The sequence below is a fragment of the Hylaeus anthracinus genome, unplaced genomic scaffold (assembly GCF_026225885.1).
Source record: "Hylaeus anthracinus isolate JK02 unplaced genomic scaffold, UHH_iyHylAnth1.0_haploid 12002, whole genome shotgun sequence".
Taxonomy (NCBI): Eukaryota; Metazoa; Arthropoda; class Insecta; order Hymenoptera; family Colletidae; genus Hylaeus; species Hylaeus anthracinus.
The window spans coordinates 6,792,551-6,813,188 of NW_026534349.1; the positions used below are offsets into that span (position 1 = coordinate 6,792,551).

Consider the following 20,638-nt stretch of genomic DNA (forward strand, 5'->3'; position numbering starts at 1 on the left):
CAAGTATTTTTTAAAATGCTACCACAGATTTTATGTCAGTATATTGGTTTTCTCTAATGTCGTGTTAAAACGTAATTAGAAGAAATATTGCAGTGTTAGATGTTAACGATCATAGGTTATATTATAGGTTATGTAATTTTTCTGAAGAAAAATAGAACTACATACGTAATTGGCGAATGTTTTTATTCAATATTAAAAAAAGGTTTTGGTAGGGGTCATCTGGAATAAATCTATACTATTACCAACTAAGTTAATTAACATGTACGTATAGTATCGTTCAGGGTCACCTTGCATATATCCGATCGATCTTGAAATACAAAAATCGTTGTCAAGTAGAACAATTAATGTGCACCAGTGTAAATGTTAATTTAATTATTGAGACCAATTAGCAAATTGCTAGTTCGTAATACGTGGTAATACGAAGCGACAATAACAGGTTAACCTCTTTAAAATTGTTTACTATACATAAGAAGACATTTGTTCGATCGTCGTATCGATTGTAATTGGTTGAACCGAATAAGCCTAAATAATTAAAATACGAATATCATCCTGTACAATACTAACTTTAGCTTTACTATTCAGTTTTAATGAATAGAATTCTATAGCATTTCGACCCTATATCCTCTAACGAGAATTTATGTTTTATTTCCGCGAAAATTACGTAATATTTTTTTCGTTTGAACGATTCGTATCGATTCGAAGCTTTCCTCCAACGAAATGTATCTGGGAGTGCCGCTTCTCTAATCAGAACGTAGTGAAACCATTTTGATAGAACCACACCTGAATGTCGGTCGTACTTTAGATCCTTTCTTTCGATTTTATTTCACCTATCAATTAGTATAAACGAGCACGTTGTGGCTATGCCAAGATTTATTCTATTTACGGATTCAATTACAATCATTGTTTATCGCTACTGCCACAAGGAAGCAGCTAATCTCTTTTTCCTGTTATGAAATTTATCATACTATTCCTGTCTGAAAAACATAAAGATTCTGCTTTTTTCTAGTATGATTAACATATGACTCTATCCTTATAAGTACATAGACAAACACATAATTTGTCGAGAGGTCTCTATTGCAGAGATGAACAAAACCCTAGGCTTCGAATAAATTTGAAGTTTGCCGATGTGTTTGTCTCGGTTCCTTCTTTGGAAAATGTTCAAAAGAGAAAACGAGACAAACATATCGGCAAATGTCAGATTTATTCGAAGCCTAGGGTTTTGTCCATCTCTGCTCTATTGGTCTCTTTTGAAACATGAGGGCCCATTGGGTCCACGCCAACTTCACTTGTATCGATCCAGAGGGCTCTTATGTCACCGTAAAGACCTATCGACAGATCATTCATAAAAACGCGGTATTATTGTTGCGATATTTCCAAGGCGGCATTCCTAAACATTCGACTTTGAGAAGCGAAGTAGCGAGTTCACGATTGAAGAAGCCTGTAAGTAGAATATATCAATATGATAGTCAATATCGTGCTCCACGGAAGTAAATATCCGATATTTCTCCGCCAGTAGCCGGAAATTCGTACAAGGCATAGTTCAGTAGCATGCAAATTACACGAAGATGAAAAATCCAAAAAATATCCGTAGACGTTTATTGGTTTAATCTGTCGACACGATCCACTCGTGTCTGTATTTCGCGACACTACCGTAATATCGGTTATCGTTATACGATGTCGTGATAATGTTATCACGAGGTTTAATTGCAATAAATGGATGCTATTACTGTGTACAGTATAATTGTGCGTAACTGTGGCGTGCAATAACAGCATACGGTACGAGAACTGTGGGAACCCGTGATACGCATTTCTCCCCCTGTATTAAATAATATATGTGATCCATGTGACTAGTCCCCCTTCGATTGCGTGTACACTTTTTACTTCAATCGCTAGATTTCGATAAAATGCAAATCGTAACCATTTTTGTATATTTCATCAATTTTCTATACGTTTATACATCAATTAGAAAGTCGAACCCCTGCCGTGACGTATGTTATTCCACCCCTGCGCATGACGTATGTTGTTCGAGAGAACCGCATACGTATTAACGTTAGTAACGTCATTTATGTTCTAGGTGCATAATTTACCCCTGCACGGTCATACGTCCCTCGACGATGGCGGCAAGAGTATGAAAACGCGTGTCGCCAACTGTCGGCTGACGTCGGCAGGTGGCGTAACGTATTCCCGACGTGGGAGGGTAGAACGGGTGGTTAATTCCCTCCAGATCGCGCTACTTCAACGAATAGTCTGGCAGCGAAGGCAGAGGACGAATGGAGAAAGAATTGGAGGGACAAAGAAGGTTAGAAGAACGCAGACGCGGATCTGTTCGGAACGTGGTGCGCCTGTGCGAATGATGACCGGGCTGTGGAGGACAAGAAGGAGGATACGAAGGAAGGGGCAGAGAATGGAACGTGGTAAGAAAAATACAGAGAAAGATAGGTGAGTGTAACACGAGAGAATTATAACAAAGCTAGGTAGAGGGAAGGGGCGTACTGGGAAAAGGAAATTATGTAGAGATGAGAGCGTAGAAATTTCGATACGATAAAACGAAACCGAAACTGAATTAGAAGAACGTGGGTCAAAAGTTATGTGAGAGAAGTACGAAGTAGTAATGGGGGTTAGTAACGTTGGGGTGTACTTAACCAAGAAATCACTACATAGAATTATATAACGAAACATCATGTAACAAGTAGAAGAAAAGTACTGATAAAAGGGTAGATAGAGTACAGAAGGACGAAACGATAGGTAACAGAGTAAGAAAGAGTAAACGACGAATGTAAAATGGTACAAGGGATCAGGGGCGTTCCTAAGATACTCACTAACCAGATACTCACTATGCCACCGCAAATTAATCGCTCCCTCCGTCTACTTAAAATTCGTTCAATTATATTAGGTTGTCCCAAAAGTTTCTTTCGTGAGTTCCATTCAATTATTTTCTGTGGCAGTGTTTATATAAATAGACAATTTAATTTCTTAGACATTGATGCTGTAACAGTAATGGAGCGAAATGAATTGTACACAATTTTGTAATGTAACATAAAACATAAAATACTGTGTATGTATTAATTATTAATAAAACGAAATAAACTTTTGGGACAACCTAATATTTATCTTTCTTGACATCTCTACTAAGCAAGCATGTAAGATAATAACACATACCTATTTATATTAGGTTGTCTAGAAAGTTCGTGCCAATTTTTAAGAAACCTTCAAAGGCACATTTGAGTCGTAATATACATTTATTTATATGTATATTTATTGAATTACATAGGTACTATTTTGTTCCACAACCTTTCCACCTTTTAAGGGATGTACATATGTATATATGTTATTTGTCTTCAGCCATTTCGACATATTCAGACCTGCACCACCTGTCAAAAATCGGCATGGACTTTCCGGACAACCCAATATATAACTAATAGAAATATGCGAAGTATATTAGAAGTACATGCTAAACGTTTAATTTATTATAAGGTTTAAACTAAAATTAAAACTACGGGAACATTTTGTTTTGGAATAAAGTAAAGCTCTAGATTTGTAAGGTGGCACACTGTGCGCCACTCGTGTGTCGTGCACCCCTTACGTTCGTTGCACGGCTCGCGCCTGGAGGGGATAGTAGTGGGGGTGAAGCAGAACAGGCAGGAAAGGTGGCGCTCTCGCGCAGTCTGGCGTCGTTGGCCGACGAGTGCGCGTGTAGGTCGTTGCTTGCCTACGATTCGATTCCGTCTCGTTGTACTTGCGGCTGTTTTAACCGCGATACCATCGATCTTCACCGTTCGCAAGGATCGTTCTATCAGTGTCGTAACACAGTTTACTATATGATTAACGGCAGGAAGCAAGAGAACTAGTTACGCCGGTCGATGAGCTCCTGCAACTTGTGCCGTGGAGATCCTCGCATACAGCGGTCGTCGGCCGATGCGAGGGTAATAAGGTAAAGTTTCTATTCGCGACGGTACGCTTGCGAGTTCCTCGATGGGGACTACTGTCCAGGCCGGTAGCGGATCGATTTTCACGAGGAGTGAAGCGGGAGCTATTGCGAGTGGGACAGAGAGAGAGTGAGTGAAAGGGCAGGCTGCGGAGTGAGAGACAAGAACGGTAACAGGGCCAGGAATTTGTTAATACGTGCACTGTCTTACCCCCGTTTACCCTTTGCCTTCTTACTATTCCCCACCCTTTTCTCGCGTATATTCTTCGTTCTTTGACTCGTATTTCGATTCTTCGTTTCGCAATTCTCGACTCTCGAAACGTGCCTTTTCAGCAATGGCGTAACTAGCGATTCTAGGACCCTTTTAGGGGTAGATAATCCTTCCTGTATTTCTCGTGTAATATTGAACGAAATTATACCGATTTTTACGTTTTAAGGAAACGTAACAATCAAACCTTGCGGAGGAAATATTTATTAAATTTTTTGTGAAACTAGGACCGCGACTCTCTTTATTATACAGCTTATATTTCTGAAAAAAAACGCGTGCGATTGAGAAACAGGGAGGGGTGTTTTGTCGTTACATTTGTGGTTTCTTATTTCGTTAATTTTTTCTCCCTGTTCCGCTCGGTTGTGCTTTCCGCTTTGGTTCGTGACACGCGCGCGCGCGCGCGTGTGCATACGTATTTCGCGATCAGAGGGACATGAACTCCTAAGCGAAACTTCCAAGTTCGAACACGCTCCAGTAACACCGCATCGACCATGTTATCATAGATTGATCGCCGAAAAGTATCTCGGATGAGAAATCGGTAGACTGAAAACGTTATCAGACTACCAGAATAGGCGTGGAATAAAATTTCGAATCCTGGAACGTCGATAAGACTTGGGAGAGGGTTTAGCAGTTTACTTGAAAAAACAAGACTACGATACATCAATTTCAGCCATTGTATCCCCCAGTGGCGTAAGTAAGGGTGTGCAGCGAGGAATACTCGAGCTTTATTTTCTAACATCTGTTAGCTATACGAGGCGTTTCCTAAGGTTAACCTTCCCGAAAAAATGAGGTACGACTTTATTTTAGTATTTTCGCAAATTAAAAGGTTTCCACCATAAATTTCAACGGGCCTGGGAATCGCTAGCCACGGCACTGGTAACTCTCCGTACACGAAGACGAAAGCACGTCTTTGCAAAAGTATCGATTTTTAAGCAATTCGACTCCCCCTCGATGATTCCAATCGACAAGTCGGAATTAGAATACAGGGACGATTAAACGGATTATTAGTAGATGCACGGGTGCGACGTTTAGCGACCTCTGCGTGCCAGTGCACAAACGGTAATCGCTTTAAGCGTGTCCTAAACGAATTAGAATTCGTTGACCGGGAGCGAGACTGACGCATCTGCAGCCGCAAGAAACTCGCGAAGGAATCGTGCCTGTGTGTAGATACGCGTGTAATCGTAACAGTGTTGAATTTTCAGTGTATTCCGCGTCTCTGACCCTCTTCCGCCCTCCGATTCTCGCCGGTCGATAGACCCGACTCGACGTGGGCACTGTCTCCGTCTCTCTCACTCCTTCTCGCTGGCTCCCGTGCGGCTCGTGGGACGGACAGAGACGCGAGCATAAGAAACATGGAACGAGTAAGACACACGAAAATCGTACGATCGCGGATTGCATATACGGGACGCAGTGGTTTCCATCTACGTTTCTCTGATCGATATAATGCGACCGCTAAGTGAACGTGGAATGATGTGTAACGTGATGACAAACAAAGTAGCGGTGAAAGGTTGAACGTGTAGACGAATTAGCTACCCTGTCGTTGGTGCGACGCCCGTAGTACGCGCTGCTAGAGTTAGCGGCAGGATGGTGCAAAGCGTAGGATTTAGGAATAACTTCGATAGGTTGTATTTCATAGTTGATACCACCCGAGGTGTGCAAATCTTTATGATACCTTGAATACCTTGAACGTTTCGTCGGGATAATCTGGAGTTAAATGATATCGAGTATTTTAGTGCAATTGGGATTGGAATCCTAGGGAAACGCTGAAGTGGTATCAATGTTACCCGAACGATACAAAAGTCTCGTTAGTTAGATGATAGAATAGAGGTTAACCTTGAATATCGTGTCCCTTGTTTGGCCATTGTTTTCTTAGAGCTACCGTTCTCGTTACTATAACTATTCGCGTTTGTATATAGGCGTGCGATAGGTTAACTCGGTGATAGTTTAACCCTTTCTACTCAGAGCCATCTCGTTGCAAATTGCCTAAACAGTGGTAACGCGTGAAACAGTCATACGCGTTGAAACTCATTTTCTTTTAAGCTACACGTTCTTTCTCTACGTAATATCAGATCATACTTCATTGCGTATCAGAGATGGGCCCTAGGCTTCGAATAAATCTGAAGTTTGCCGATAAGTTCGTCTCGTTCCCTCTTTTGAACATTTTCCAAAGAAGGAACCGAGACAAACACATCGGTAAACTTCAAATTTATTCGAAGCCTAGGGTCTCAGCCATCTCTGTTGTGTACAGTCCCGGACGAAATGATAGGATTTGATGAATTTGTATATTTCATGTAACATAATAGGATACATGCGTCCTATCATTTTGACCGAGCAAAGTCCGCCCATGTTTACACTTCTTCCTCTACTTTCTTTCGTGTACAAGATATAAACATGCAATTCTATGTGGATACTTTGAAGGCCATATCTAATATATAGGGTGAGTAATACGGCCAGATATCCTATTATGTTATATGAAATATACGAATTCATCAAACGTCCTATCATTTTGTCCAGCACTGTATATCACCAGGGCCGGCCCATTAACAAATGGAAGCAATTTTTGCTGAGATGCAAGACATTTTTTTAGCAGCGATGATTAAATCGAAAGGAGTGACAAAAATCATCAAAGTATTATTATTTAATATTCATCTTATAAAAAATATATAGCATTTGTAAATAAATAATTCCTCGTTGTCAAATTTAATAGTAGGATTTGAATGTGAATTCAAGCCCCGCAAAAGGTCACGCCGGCATTGTATATCTCAGTGTCTACGATATAGCGTATTTTGATTACGTTTTTTTTTTTTCGTGTCATTTGAACAGAAAACTTCAAGGAGGTGTCTGTATAATCGCTAACAGAGTTTGCTAGAATTACGACGTCCCCTCCGACGGGACATCCGAGTGCAGAAGGTTGACCCTTTGTCTCGCGAGAGGCAGGGTGGAGAAAGGGAAGAAGCGCAGAGGGATTCGCGAAGCATCGCGACCCGAATTAATCGGTACAGAGAACACCGGTCTGAATCAGGATTTCCGGAAGGAAACGATGCTTCTTTGCTCTTGAGATGGATCCAGGGCCCCCCCTCGAGCAATTATGCTTTTCGACTTCATCCGGCGGTGACTCAGCGACAGAGAACGTTACGAGGCAGATGCGCGCGGGTAGTTGCATACGGAATGAAATTTGATTCATTTTAAACGACCGGAAATTATAGCGCCTTCGTAACAAACGAGTTAATACTTTTGTCCATGTCTGTTAACGCACGACCAGTCTATCATCGTCAACCGAACAGTCAGACTTATTGCAAAGTTCAACTGATCAGAGATTTTCGTTGGAATTAATGGACGACTTTTCGATAAATCCTCTGCGCTAAAAAACGATTCGTCTAGCGGCGGGAGGGGGGCATTAAGGAGGATCTACAGTTATGCTGTAAGTCAATATAGAGTTACTATTGTCGCTTGATTCACGTAGTAGTAGATCCGGCATAGTATTTAGAATATTACAATGGTTCGGAATTTTATATAAAAATAAACAAATTTATTCGAAGCCTAGGGTTTTGCCCATCTCTGTTGTGTACAGTGCAAAATGATAGGACATTTGATGAATTTGTATATTTCATGTAACATAATAGGATTATGTTAAACCGAATTATGTTAAAAACTACGAAAATTAATTCTGAAAGTTAAGTGTCACAGAAAATGAATTTAAATAAAATACTTGAACTTTAATGAAGTTACAAAACTAAATACCAAAATAAATGTTTCATTACGCAGCTTCCAATAGTCCGTAAACAAAATTTAATCACAGTAGAAATTTTCAAGATTATTAGTCTGACAGTGAACGTGTTAACCGACCTGTGGGGGGAACGGTGATGCGTATGACTTGGTGTTTTTCAATTAAGCTTCCCACCGTCCAGGGGAACGGGAACAATGTTCTCGATCTTATCGGCATATTCGCGTTTCATGGGTTGTATACAATGAAAAAAATCGTTTCGCCCGAACCGCGGGAAATTACCGTCTTTATTCGCACGTTTTAATTCCTAAGATTAGACGTTACGCGACGGGAAGACGAAGTAACGGATAATGAGCGAAGTTGGCGAGCGGACAAACGAGCGCTTTCGTCGGGGCGTGTACAAGAGGGTCGTGCGACCAGAGCTTTGGAAACATCCCGATGGTGTATAATGATCAAGTTCTCGAGGAATCCACTCGTTGCCCCTTTCACGAGATGGAGATCCGTGCGGAAGATACTCGATTCTCTTTCCTGACTTTCAAGTACCTCAGGATTTACACGGTGCTTCATTTCCACGGGTCTCCGAATAATAGAATTTACACCATATGCTATTGGGGTTGCGAATAAAGTTTTTAGTCGTGTTTTATTCCGATAGGAGGCGCCGGACTTTAACATCTTTAACCCTTTGACCGCGGGACGATTTTTGCTAGAAATTCTAAGAGGCGTAGAGGTGTGAATTTAAAAAAAAAAATATTAGCTTACAGGGAATGATAAGACGGAACTGTTTTATATTTACAGTTTATTCATAGGACGTTTAGTTCCCCGAATAAAAGTTCAAAACATCGAGAACTTTTCGCTGAATTCGATTACATTTGAAATGGTGAAAATGAAAGCATCGTTAGTCGAAAATTACTTATTTGTCGAAATATTAAAAAATATCATCTTATAGAGGATGACAAGATTAAACTTTTTTTATATTTACAGTTTATTCGTACGACGTTTAGTTTCAGAGATAAAAATTGAAAACTTAGAAGACCTTCTTCTTGAAATTTAATTTTTGCAACGAACTTGTAACTTTTCAATTTTTATTTTCGGAACTAAGTGTCCTATGAATAAACTGTACAGATAAAAATGTTTCGTCTCATCATCTCCTATAAGCTGATATTTTTTTTTAAATTTATTTGACGAACATAAACATTTCTCTGAGCGTATATCTACGCCCTTCGCAGTCAAAAGGATATTCAAGGGCTGATTTTGCTCGTACGAAATTTTTGGCGATCGAGAAGAAATTGTTTCAGTTCTTACTTTGACTAATTTCTTTATAACATTTACGCTTCATGTATCGAATACGGCGTTCGCAATTCAAATACGACGTTCACGATCAGCTAGTATTTACAAAATTTGAAGCTACTTTTATTTTTAACTCATTCCGAGGAAACGATACGTCGTTTCGAAAGTCGTGGCACTTGTCTGATTAACCACGGATTACCAACGAACAGTTTTTGTTTTTTTTTTTTGCCGCGAAGACAGGAAGTTGTACTCGTACCGCGAAACCTTCTTTCGTTGTGTCTACGGCTTAGGCGACTTCGTCTGATGCGATTAAATCCTGGATACGTGCGCGACGAGTGCACCGCAACAAGTAATCTCGTAGGGTCTTTGTAGTGCTTCGAGATTATACGCTTGCGTGCTGGTTTGTTCCCATTCCCCTGTCTTCTCGATATTAGTCCTCGTTATTCTTTCATTGCGCGTATCTCGGTTCGCTTTGCCGTCGCGAAATTTTCCTGCCTAATGAAAAACCTCCGACGATCGCTCGACCCTAGAACCGTCCATCGAAGCACCGCTGCAACAGTGAGACGGATTTTCTGTATCGCAATTTTTATTATATTTTCAGCGTATTCGCAGTCGTTCGATGGAATTTTACTTTATTTTCATACTTTCACTTTCGGTAACGATTGTCCACCGATTCGGGTATATACAATTATATAGAAAGACCTAGCTTTCAATCGTTTTCTGTTGTAAAAGGAACGATTTAGAAGATACGTGAAAGCGATACTATGAAAGATAGAAATAGGAATGAGGAGTATAGTAGTGTAGAAAATTAATTGCATAAATCGCGGTGAGTTTTATTGTTGAAGAATAAAGAAAAACGTATGGAAGCGAAAGTATTAGGGAACTTTAACCGGTTGGACCACAAGTTAGGAGGAGGGGTGGGGGTGGGGTGGGGTGGGAGGAGGCTCTTAGAGAATTGGATTCCTGAGAAAGTGGCAGTCATTTAACTGATCCTCCAATTATTTTGAAGAGTCTAAGAGTCCATTAAGCCTAAAGTAGCGTGGGCGTATTAAAAGAAAAGCAAATTAACGATGCGCACGTTTGGGCCTAATTATCGCGAGGTGCGAAGCCATTTCAAGTTTTTTTTTTTTTTTTTTTTTTTTATTTTTTATTTTAACGTTTTAACAATTATATTATATTGTCTTTTTCAGAGACGACACGTATAAAAATACGCCATAAAATAGAGAGGAAAGACTTGGACAATAAAACGATGAATATTTTTTGATACGATCGGCGTTAACGAAAACTTATTTTCATTGATTTTTAGGAGACAAGTTTCGTAGGAGTCTCTCGTCGCTCGCATAATTATTCACTCTTAGCAACCATTTTATTATGGCATCGGCATTCCATGACGCGCAACGACGATATCAATTGTTCGGTCACGGAATCGTCTTACGTATCTACCGATCGTGACGTCCGCGCCGCGGAATGAATACGAACACGTGAACTATACTATCCAAAAGCGAAACGTTCGAAGCGCACTTGGTTCGTGCAACATAAAATTTTATATTGTACTCGTTGACGTTACCCGTGTCAAAAATAATTAATCGCGTAATATTTCCTTCCTGCGGGATATTTAAGTTTGGATTCACTGTCGAAAGAAGCAGTGAATCGAAGATTCTCTCCGAAGCAAATATTGAACAAAACGTGGCTTGGAAAAAGCCCAGTTTATTCGATGAAACAATACTCGTTCCAGTTTCTCGTAGACTTTCAATTCTGTTACGCTTTTGTTCGATCCTTCGTTTCCGAGGTAATCGACTTCGAATATCTCCTCGCTAATAAAGGAAGCATCGCATGGAAAAGATCTATTCTACGACTTTTACTTGTTTTTGAACGGGCGAATCAAACAGTTTGGCGAAAGTGAGATTCCAGCTATCTACTCGAGTCTTCAAAAACTGTTACTAATCGTTTTGTTTAGATCACAAACATACAGGTCCTCGATCATAGATTGAACGACAGCGGTTGAGAAAAACCGACTTACAGGAATTTCAAAACTAATTTATCATTAACGCAAAACTAATCTCGTAGCTCAGCTAATAGCGTAATCAAACACAAAGCCCGTCTCCTAGCGACTCGAAAACGCGAAACTCGCTTTCGTTTGATTACGTTTAAAAGCGAAAAACGAAAATGGATTCGAACCGTAAAATCGAAGTGGACGGCGTCAGCGTGTCTAGTCAGTCGGTTGTTCCTTACCTCGACAACCCTTCGTGTCGTGGGGTGACGACCCTACGCGTCTGGCCAGAGCCTCCCGGTGCATTTCGTATTTATTATTTATACACCGCCAAGTGTCTACATCCGGTGGATACGGCGCGGGAGATCCACTTCGTTAGAGCCCGTCGTATCGTGGGCTTCGCGCAAAATTATACAATTAAGGGCTTCCCCTGTCCCTTCTTTCGTACGAACGAAAGCTAAATTCGAGTGCAACGCGATACGACAGCCACTCGAATTTGTAACGCGACGAAGCTTTCGCGAGCGACCTTAAGTATTTTTTTTCCGAGATATTTGTTATCCCTAGTTCGTTTGATGATATTCAACAAGCAACTCTCGGTCGGCAAAGGCTGCGCTTGAAACTATTAAAGGCTCGGCAATCGCGTCAACTATCACTGAAACGTAATCTGCTTTGGCGGGATTGAAGCGCACAATTTGTAGGATTTCCGTCTTCATCAGGGAAGCTTAATTATTTACCGTTCTCGTGTTTGGTAACATCTGCTCGCGAAAGAAACCATCCGATTGAGAAATAATAGTTACCGGTAGTTACGCGTGAATCACAATTGTTTATATCGACGTTCGTCCCGCTGCGTTCCATTTATTATTTACAAGGAACGACGGACGCGCACCCTTTGCACGTGCGGGGAAAGGAGACCTTTGGAGGAAAAAAAAAAACACACGTACCACCAGATGCGCGCGAACGCTACATCCTGCGTGAAACGTAATATTTCTGTTTGTTGATCGTTTCGCGCTGGAGACGTATGAATTTTCGAATTTGGCGCACGGTTGCGCGGAGGTCGAATTTGCTAAACAAAAACGCGCGTCGATATTGATATTTCGCGTATCTCGAACGTTAAATATTCGATTCTCGTCGCGAGATAGGACACCCGATGTTATTAAACGTACAATAAACCGCGACGCGCGTAAATCTACATGTTCCGAGAGCTGGAGAGATTTTTTAAACAAGATTATTTCGCTATTCGGGCTTTCATATCGCGAACGAATAACCGATAACGTTGCTGTCACGTTTATTCGACGAATCTCGCTTCTATTATGCGAATAGAGAAGTAAACAAAAAACATGTGCGAACGAAACGGATCTCTGTTTCATCACGGACACCGTTTGAAATTATTTTTTAAAAAACCGTTACCGTTGTCTTCGAATTCGATAGTTTCGAAAAGGATTATGTTCTAGTATAAAAAAAAAAAAAAAAAAATCGCGTACCACGAATTCGACTTGTTTTTAGACGCGGAAAATCGATCACGCCGGTACCCTCGTGGAATATCGTACGATCGCTTTGATTCATGCGCGAAATCGGCTCCCGTTTGGAATTAATGTGTTCCACGTTGGATAACAAGTTTCATCCGTGTTCGTTTGCAGATGAGAGGGAAACTTTTCCATGCGATTTCTGCTCGAGCGTGATTCATATGGATGGAGCGAGACGAAAGAGTTAAGGGAACAAGAAAATCGTCGTTCCTCTGGTCTATGGGTTGGGCCCATCGTCGGATAGCGTACGTCGACCAGGATTGATCTTTCACGTGGCGAAATGTGAGTAACGCATTCTTCACGGATCCTCGATCGTTTTTCGGTGTACTAGCATCCCACAGACAGACTCGGCTAAACTTTCTTCGAAATCAAAACAAGAGATACGCTATAATATCCCACGCACGCTATGTATCAGGTGTAGGAATTCATTCTGTGCGTATGTTCGATATTATTAATATATATTTCAAATAAACTTTGAAACATTTTCAAACTTTGAAATTCAATGCATTTTAAAAACTGAATACTAATTAAAAGAAATTTGGATAGAATTCGTAAATTTTTATGAGAATACAAAAATAAGTAATACGACAAATGTTAGATTCTGTAGTCTGTAGTCGTTTCGAGACAAAATTTTAGGCCTGCAGACATTGTCGGGTGAATCGGTTTGACAGCCAACGTGGTAAAGTAAGAAATAGTTTAAACGTTATTATTTTACGTCGCATGCGATACGAGTGATTCGATATTATCGGATAGATCCCGTGGTAGTACAGACAAGTTTTTTCACGTGTCGGGTGTACAACACACTATCCTCGTTGATTTCTTTCTGCGTCTATTAATAGTACCTTCGAGGTCTGTGAACTGTCTCTCCGACTAACGTAGCCGAGGTCTACCTTCCTCGAGACTGTCGAGGCTTCTCCATCTAAGATCTTACGATTAATCGTTCGAAGCCTTTGGTAGATATACTTTACACCAAACGAGCCAATTTCTCCCCCTATTTGTCTCTGCTATAAGATTCTCGAGTCTTCATCGGAACGAAAATGGAACTTGTAGGGAAATTAATTGAAGTTGTGGTACGAAGATGAAAATATTAAAAATAAATATTCAGGAATGAGAGGTACGCTCAACCCCATAGAATGTGCAATTAAGGTCAACGACGAGCATGAAAAATATTAATTACGTTTATTAGAATGCACGAAGCAGACGAGAGACAAACGAAAGTCGGAAAGCAGATCGAAATTCAGTCATCTAATCGAATAAACAATTTATCGTTCAACTGCTGCTCGAATAAAAGTTTGCTCATTTCTGCCTATTAGCGACTCGGAATAAACGTGTAAAGTCTGCCGCAGCTGATACTGTTGAATCAAGTGTATTGTGTCATGCTCATGACCGAGGGCGTACATATAGGTTGAACATATTTGCTACTCTGCTACAAGTGTGCATACATATTTATAAACCGACTTACGTCTACGTTTGTGTTTAACGGTTCGATGCATACATTCTCTGCTGCTCACCTAACTCCTAATGAATTCTTAGCGCGACAGAGGTATTTCGTAAAGAAATCTCGTTCGTATTTATTTGCATACGTAATTATTTTCGCTTTTGTTACGCTGTCTCGGTCGAGGTTTCATTTAAATCGCGATTTCGTAATAATATTCGCGAGATGCGATTGTTATAGACTTGGTGTAACGAAGTTCCACGGTGTAGGCTGAAATTACCCGATTAATGAATATTTCACGAAATTAGATTTTATTAATGTTTCTACCAGTATAATACAACTTCCCTACGAATGATCCTTAATTGGGGATGGAGGGTTTTTTTAAGCACGTTGTGCAGTTTCCACCTGCATGGACTTCCTTCGCAGTGGTTTCTTACTATACGCATCGTTTTCGGCAGTAATCGGTTCCTTTAATACTAATCAATATGAGACTAATCTGAAATATGTTAGACAAACTACATTTTGAGGCACAAATGTGACTCCCTTCGCAGTGGTTTCCAAAACTTTTTAGACCCTCGGCCTTTTCAGTATACACATTATTTTCGGCGGCTCCTTTAATACCAATCAATATGAGACTAATCTGAAATATGTTAGACAAACTACATTTTATAGCACAAGCTAACTAAATACAAGTGTTACTATTTCATAAGACCTAATCTCTTTATTATTAAACTTTACCAATATTTATTATTCTTTCTCTTACATTTTTACATACTACATTTACATTTTACATATTTACAATATATCACAGTTTGGGAATCACTGCACTAGACCCTATAACGCAACGTTTTCGTAAACGAAATATCAAAATCGACCAGTACGCAAAGAGCTCCAACTAAATCAATGACCCTTGTGAAAGAAACAAAGTACCATTTCTATAAACTGGGGTTCAATGAACCACAGGGTCTCGAGAGAAAATTGATTCGGCAATTCTCATCAATAAAAAAATGATCCAAGAAGTAGGAAACCTTTTCCCTACGAGTGTTTAAGTATTAGAATAAAATGCATGCGAGGAAGGATGAAATCGTTATAGCTCAATGTTAGATAACGAACTCCAACGGGTAAATAAATAGTTTTGAACGGTTGGTCTCGTTTCAGAGCGGTAGCGATCATCCGGCAGCGATGCACGGGAGCCGGTTCTCGTAAAACCGAAACTGTGTTCGGCGAATTGCAGACGACTCGGGACTGGTCGGTAATCGCTGTCGGCACCGAGGATGGTGAGGAGCAGCGGCACTGCAAACGCATACCGGCGATGCACCAATTGCACCGACGTCGTTTATCGCGATGCCGTTGTCACAGTCTGTAGTACGACCCCTCGCGAATTACGATCGATCGGAATCGGGTACGGTAGGAACGGCAACGGCACTGGTACCTCTGGCAACACCAGCTACGCTACCAATTTCGATCAGGGAGAGGGCACGGCCGATTAGAGTCGCCTCTTTCTATATAACTGCCGAGCAGCACGTGATTCATGTAAGTCTTGAACCATTGATTTTTTTTTCTTCTTCTTAGATACCGCGAGCGATATCTTATTTCATTGTACACGTAATTATTTTCTACGTTTAGCCTACGCTGAAGCAGTTGAGGTTTCATTTGTTACGTTAAATTGCGATTTTGTCGAAATATTTGTCTGCGCGGAGTTCCTCGAGGATGGATACTTTTATAAAATCACATCTTCTGTGACGTACAAACTTTGGCCATCGGCGAACAATGTCGTTTGATCGCGGTACCGAGGATTGGTTTGTTGTTGACTTTGAGGGCAACTTTTGTTAGGTAACCGACGCACGTGTTTATGCAATTGTTATCGACGGGTTTCTTCAATTTGTTGGATTCATTTTATTTCCTTTTTGGATTATTCGACATGGGAACGCAAATCTTATCCAATAGGGACTCTACTTTAATCTTTGCTTTGTGCTTCTGTTATTCCGTGTCGTGTACGAATCATGTATCGTACCTTGTATTAACCTTGTTTCGTGTCCCGAAGAAGAACAGTAATACTTGAGTAGTATGAAAAGTTTCTCGGTAGATATATTTCTTTCGTGTCTTCGTAACGACTTTACTCGCTTCGGATAGAGAGACAAAAATTTCCTCCGACGTTGACCCATGGCTCTTATCAATCTTGCGACGAATAATGAATATTTGTTCGCAATATGTCGTGGTTACCTCCATGCTGTACCGCGGAGTCCTTCAGTTACGTATCTTTGCTTCCATTAACGTCCTTGTATTACACATTTCGCTTGTGTTCAAATGTCCAACCAAATTTCCATTATTAAATTCTTATTCTGTTTAATTTTACAAGCTCGTATATCAAATTCCCCTGTACATAGTTTCTTTAGAAGCAAGATCAGTTGGATTTACCAGGTGCATGATTGCATTAAAAACAACAAAAAATAACTAAAAGGATGGAAAGAAGTTTTTTTTCCCTTTGCTCGTTTTTATTAGTAACAGCATGACTTCCTCCACTATCCAAGACGCCGAATCAATCACTATAATATCGCAGCTAATGCGTTCCTAACGATCGCACGTATATCGAATGCACACAGGGTGTCTCGAAACCGTGCATTCATTCGCAAAGTTTGTAAAAAGTTCCAAAGATATTTCGAACATTCGTCGGTCGACGAATAACGTTAAAAGCATTTCTTCAAATATTTCCGATCGTCGGGACACATCGAGTCCGTCGTCGATAACCGCGCCAATTCAGTCCGCGAAGAAACGTTTTCCGCGATGGCAAACAAATTTGCAAACTGCTGGTCGTATTTAGTCGTTCATTTTCGCGTCGATAACGTCGTCTTCTCTCTGTTTGGAAAACACCGACAGCAGTCGTATCGATTAGCATTCGGTGGTTAATGGAAATTCTTTGTTAATTCGGATTCTACGAAGCCGTGCATGCACGTCACGCTTAATTCGATGACACAAGTGTTACGCCCGTGTAGCGTAATACGATGATTAACTGCCGATAAAATCATCTCGTTGCGCGAATACAGGAAAACTCTGTTTGCATTTCCGTACGTGAAACACGAGGCACGAAAGCGTTTACGGTCTCTGAAATAATAGACATTTCTACGAACTTTGAACGAACTTTTTCAGCAAAGGTAAATCATTCGAGATTCATCTTCTAAGATTGCGTTTAAAAAAGATGCATGTACCTGATGTAATCATTCTTGAACAGAATCGTATCTACTGTTTGTTTGTAAATCATTGCGTATACAAGCGTTAAGTTATACAGATTGAAAAATTCTCCTTGACGCTATTACGAACTACAGTAAAGTCTCCTTAAATGCACAAATTTCTCCAAGTTAAATATGTACACAGAAACCATCCTCACCATTGAGGGGAGGATAGCCTTTGAGAGGTCCAGAAGTTCGATCGCCGAGTAGCGTATCCGGGATCGGATATCCCGGTGAGACAACGATAAAACACACCGATGTATCCTGGTGTTTTCGGTCCGTCTTTTTCTTTGGTCGCTGTCCTCTACGTCGGCGAACATCAGTTCAGTCCCGAGCATTTAAGGCGACTTTACTCTAGTCATTTCCCTGCGCGCAGTATTCACATTCGATCAGCCAGTCGCATTTTACCTAATCACCCCGTGCACTAAAACGTCGATAACGACGGTAATTCCGCGAAATGAAAATAATCGTGCACCTTTATCGGTTGCAGCCTTTCGATCGGTCGTCAGGAAAGAACCAGTGCAACGAAAACAACAAATAAGCCGATATCGAAGTTTCGAGCGTGCGATGGAAATTATTTGTCTACTAAAAATACAAACGTTACCGCGTACCTTTAAAGTGATCCTCCTTCGATCACGTCGCGTTAACGTAAGGCACTCGTCGTGAAAACTGCCGCGAAAACTCTTGATAAAAGATTGCTCGACCGTTCGAGACAACCGAGTCTCTCGTCCGCGCTTTTCAATTTTTCACGTCTCGAGCAAGGGGGTTGGCAAATCGAGAGACGACAAGCAGAACTGGTGTCGGAATTATGCAACAGCTTCGGGCATAGAGATGCAAGCTTGATATAGGAAAAAACAACGTGCAGCGAATGTTTTATCGCGTAATTGCGTCGTCTCTCACAATCGCTTATGAGCGACGTTCCGAGGAATCGACGTTTCGTCTCCATCGAACTCGTGCCGCGATTTCGAAGCCATTATTTCCCGCGACGATCGTCAGCGTGATATAATTGTTCCAAAGATGTCGATTTATTTCGTAGATCTTCGCGGAAATGAAAATTCCACGCGTTATTGCGACTCTTTGTGAGAAAATAAGGGGAAAAGGTGGAGCGTGATTTTTTTTACTCTAGCTTTCGTTCGCGAGAAGAATCGCTTTGAAAGCGATCGCGCGTTGGCGCCATCCGACGAAGCGGTCCCGGTGGTTCTCGCGCTTCGGCGAGTACGCGCGATTTATTTTCAAAGTGAATTTTCTCGAAAGGGATGCTTGGCACGCGACGAATTTATCGCACGGCTTCGACTTTTTGCCGGCTAAGCGTTCGTCGTTCGTTTCGAGTTCGACGAAGCTCGATATTTTGAGAAATCCGAGGAACGGATAGACTTATTTTATTTCGAGCTCTATCTTACGAATGGAATTTTTCTACTCTCGCACCCGATTCTTTTCGTCGATTTCGAAGCTTCGATTTCATTGCATTTGCTTCCCCTAAAAACTCAAACCTCTTAAATACTGGGAATCCTTTATTCCAGCATTTACTCGCTTCGAAGAACTTTGATCAACAACGAACCACAACGAAAATCTTATGCGCTCGCGTTAAATTGGATTATGATCTTTTGAGAATGTTTAAAAACCGAAGAGCTAGCTAGCCATTTTCAAAACTTTTACTACGAAGTATCGATGTCGAAAATTAATTAAAAAAATATACACGTAGGACTTGCGATACATTCAAGGATGAAATTGATTCGAAAAGGTGGAAAAGGCTTTTCTGATAGCAACCGAAGGTTACTTTAGCTTCCTTCTCCCACTGTGCCACTCTCGCTCGATATCGTACAACGAACCAGGTTCACGTACTATCGGTTTTTTTGTTTCGACAGGCCACGATAGAGAACTATGGGAGAACCTTGACATATTCGCTGGCATATTGCTCGCTCTTGCACGCGCGAACGCTCAAATAGTGCAAACGACGAGCCTATCGATCGCGTCGCGACTGTTTCTCCCCGAGAAACGTTGCGGTCGCGACGAAAAGTTGCCCGATCGTCGATCGTTCGTTGTTCTTATCGACTTTCACCCGAAAGACAAATCGTAGCTTCTGCTAATCGCGTACTTACGTAGCTGCAAGTTGTATTCTTTTCGACATTCTTCGCGTTTCGGTATTTCCCATCTAATTATCGATCGTATATCGTTCTTATCGACTCCTGTACGAAACACCTATCGTAGCTTCCGCGAGTTGAATTCTTTTCAACGTTTTTTACGTTTCGGTATTTCATCCTTATCTGTTTAGAGGCAACGTGAAAAATTGAACCGAGAGAACAATGCGGTGTGATGTAAAGGGGAGTATAGAAAAAAAATGTGAACACGTTTATGTAACTGCGAGAATAGGAACATTATAGTTGCCTGTGGTTAAACAATATACTTATGCAACAGTGTCAAAGGAAGTTGTCGATCGTGGATGTTAGTTAATCTTTTTTTTTATATATATATAATACGTATGAAAGAAGGTAATTGGTGTAATTAGGATAAAGCTATTTAGCCAAGTTGTAAAAATTATGTGGTACATTCGGTTACGTAACGACTTTGTACATTGTACCATGCGAGCGTATCGTCCAATCATAGATAATTCATACAATTTTCCTATCGCACACGTTCGTTTTTTATGTTACACCGCATTGCTCGTGTAGATACTTTTCACATCGGAGATCAGAGCAGAACACGATCGAAACCTGTCTCACAAAGTGCTTCGCGCCGTCAAAAATATAATTCGTCATTAAACCAATAATCGCATACAAAGAGGTGCGTTGCATTTAGCAATAACGGTATCATTGTTTATCTGGCTCCTCTCGAGCGTCGCGATAATAAAGATACAGGTCCCAAGGCACGTTAGCTCAGAGATTCGGTAAAAGAAAGGAGTTCCAATTTCGACGATTTGGCTCCAATCAGGATGTTAGGGTATCGTGCGCGCTCTAAAACTTGGCACACCGTAATGGGTCACCCCGTTGATTGCGAAACGACACGTGCACTTGAACTGTAACGCGTATCGATTGCTTCGAACCGATCGAAACGCGGCGTTTCCTCGTCTTTCTTTTTTCGTCGATCGACTCGTCATGGTTTGTTTGCTGTTTTACAGAAATCGAGAGGACGAGAGCAACGCGCGGGATGGATTCGTGCGGGGTCTACTTGTCCCAGCTACGGGCGATGCTCGTGAGGAATCTCCTCTTGAAGAAGCGAGAGAAGCGGAAGACTACGGCGGTGCGTACAAGTTTCGCGGTTG

At 41.0% G+C, this 20,638-nt stretch overlaps 1 protein-coding gene across 6 annotated transcripts in view; it reads left to right on the forward strand.

The window, feature by feature from the left end:
- Nucleotides 1-3,643: 3,643 nt before the first annotated feature.
- Nucleotides 3,644-20,638, forward strand: part of LOC128892277 (cholesterol transporter ABCA5-like) — a 31,811-nt gene continuing 14,816 nt past the window's right edge. For 3 of the 6 annotated variants that reach the window (XM_054152575.1, XM_054152581.1, XM_054152580.1), the window contains exons 1-4: nucleotides 3,644-3,931; nucleotides 12,832-12,999; nucleotides 15,311-15,685; nucleotides 20,495-20,616. In XM_054152575.1, the coding sequence (XP_054008550.1) occupies nucleotides 20,524-20,616 (93 nt within the window). In that variant the 5' untranslated portion in view covers nucleotides 3,644-3,931; nucleotides 12,832-12,999; nucleotides 15,311-15,685; nucleotides 20,495-20,523. The remainder of the gene's footprint in view (nucleotides 3,932-12,831; nucleotides 13,000-15,310; nucleotides 15,686-20,494; nucleotides 20,617-20,638) is intronic. The other 3 variants (XM_054152576.1, XM_054152577.1, XM_054152578.1) reach the window with 3 other exon arrangements.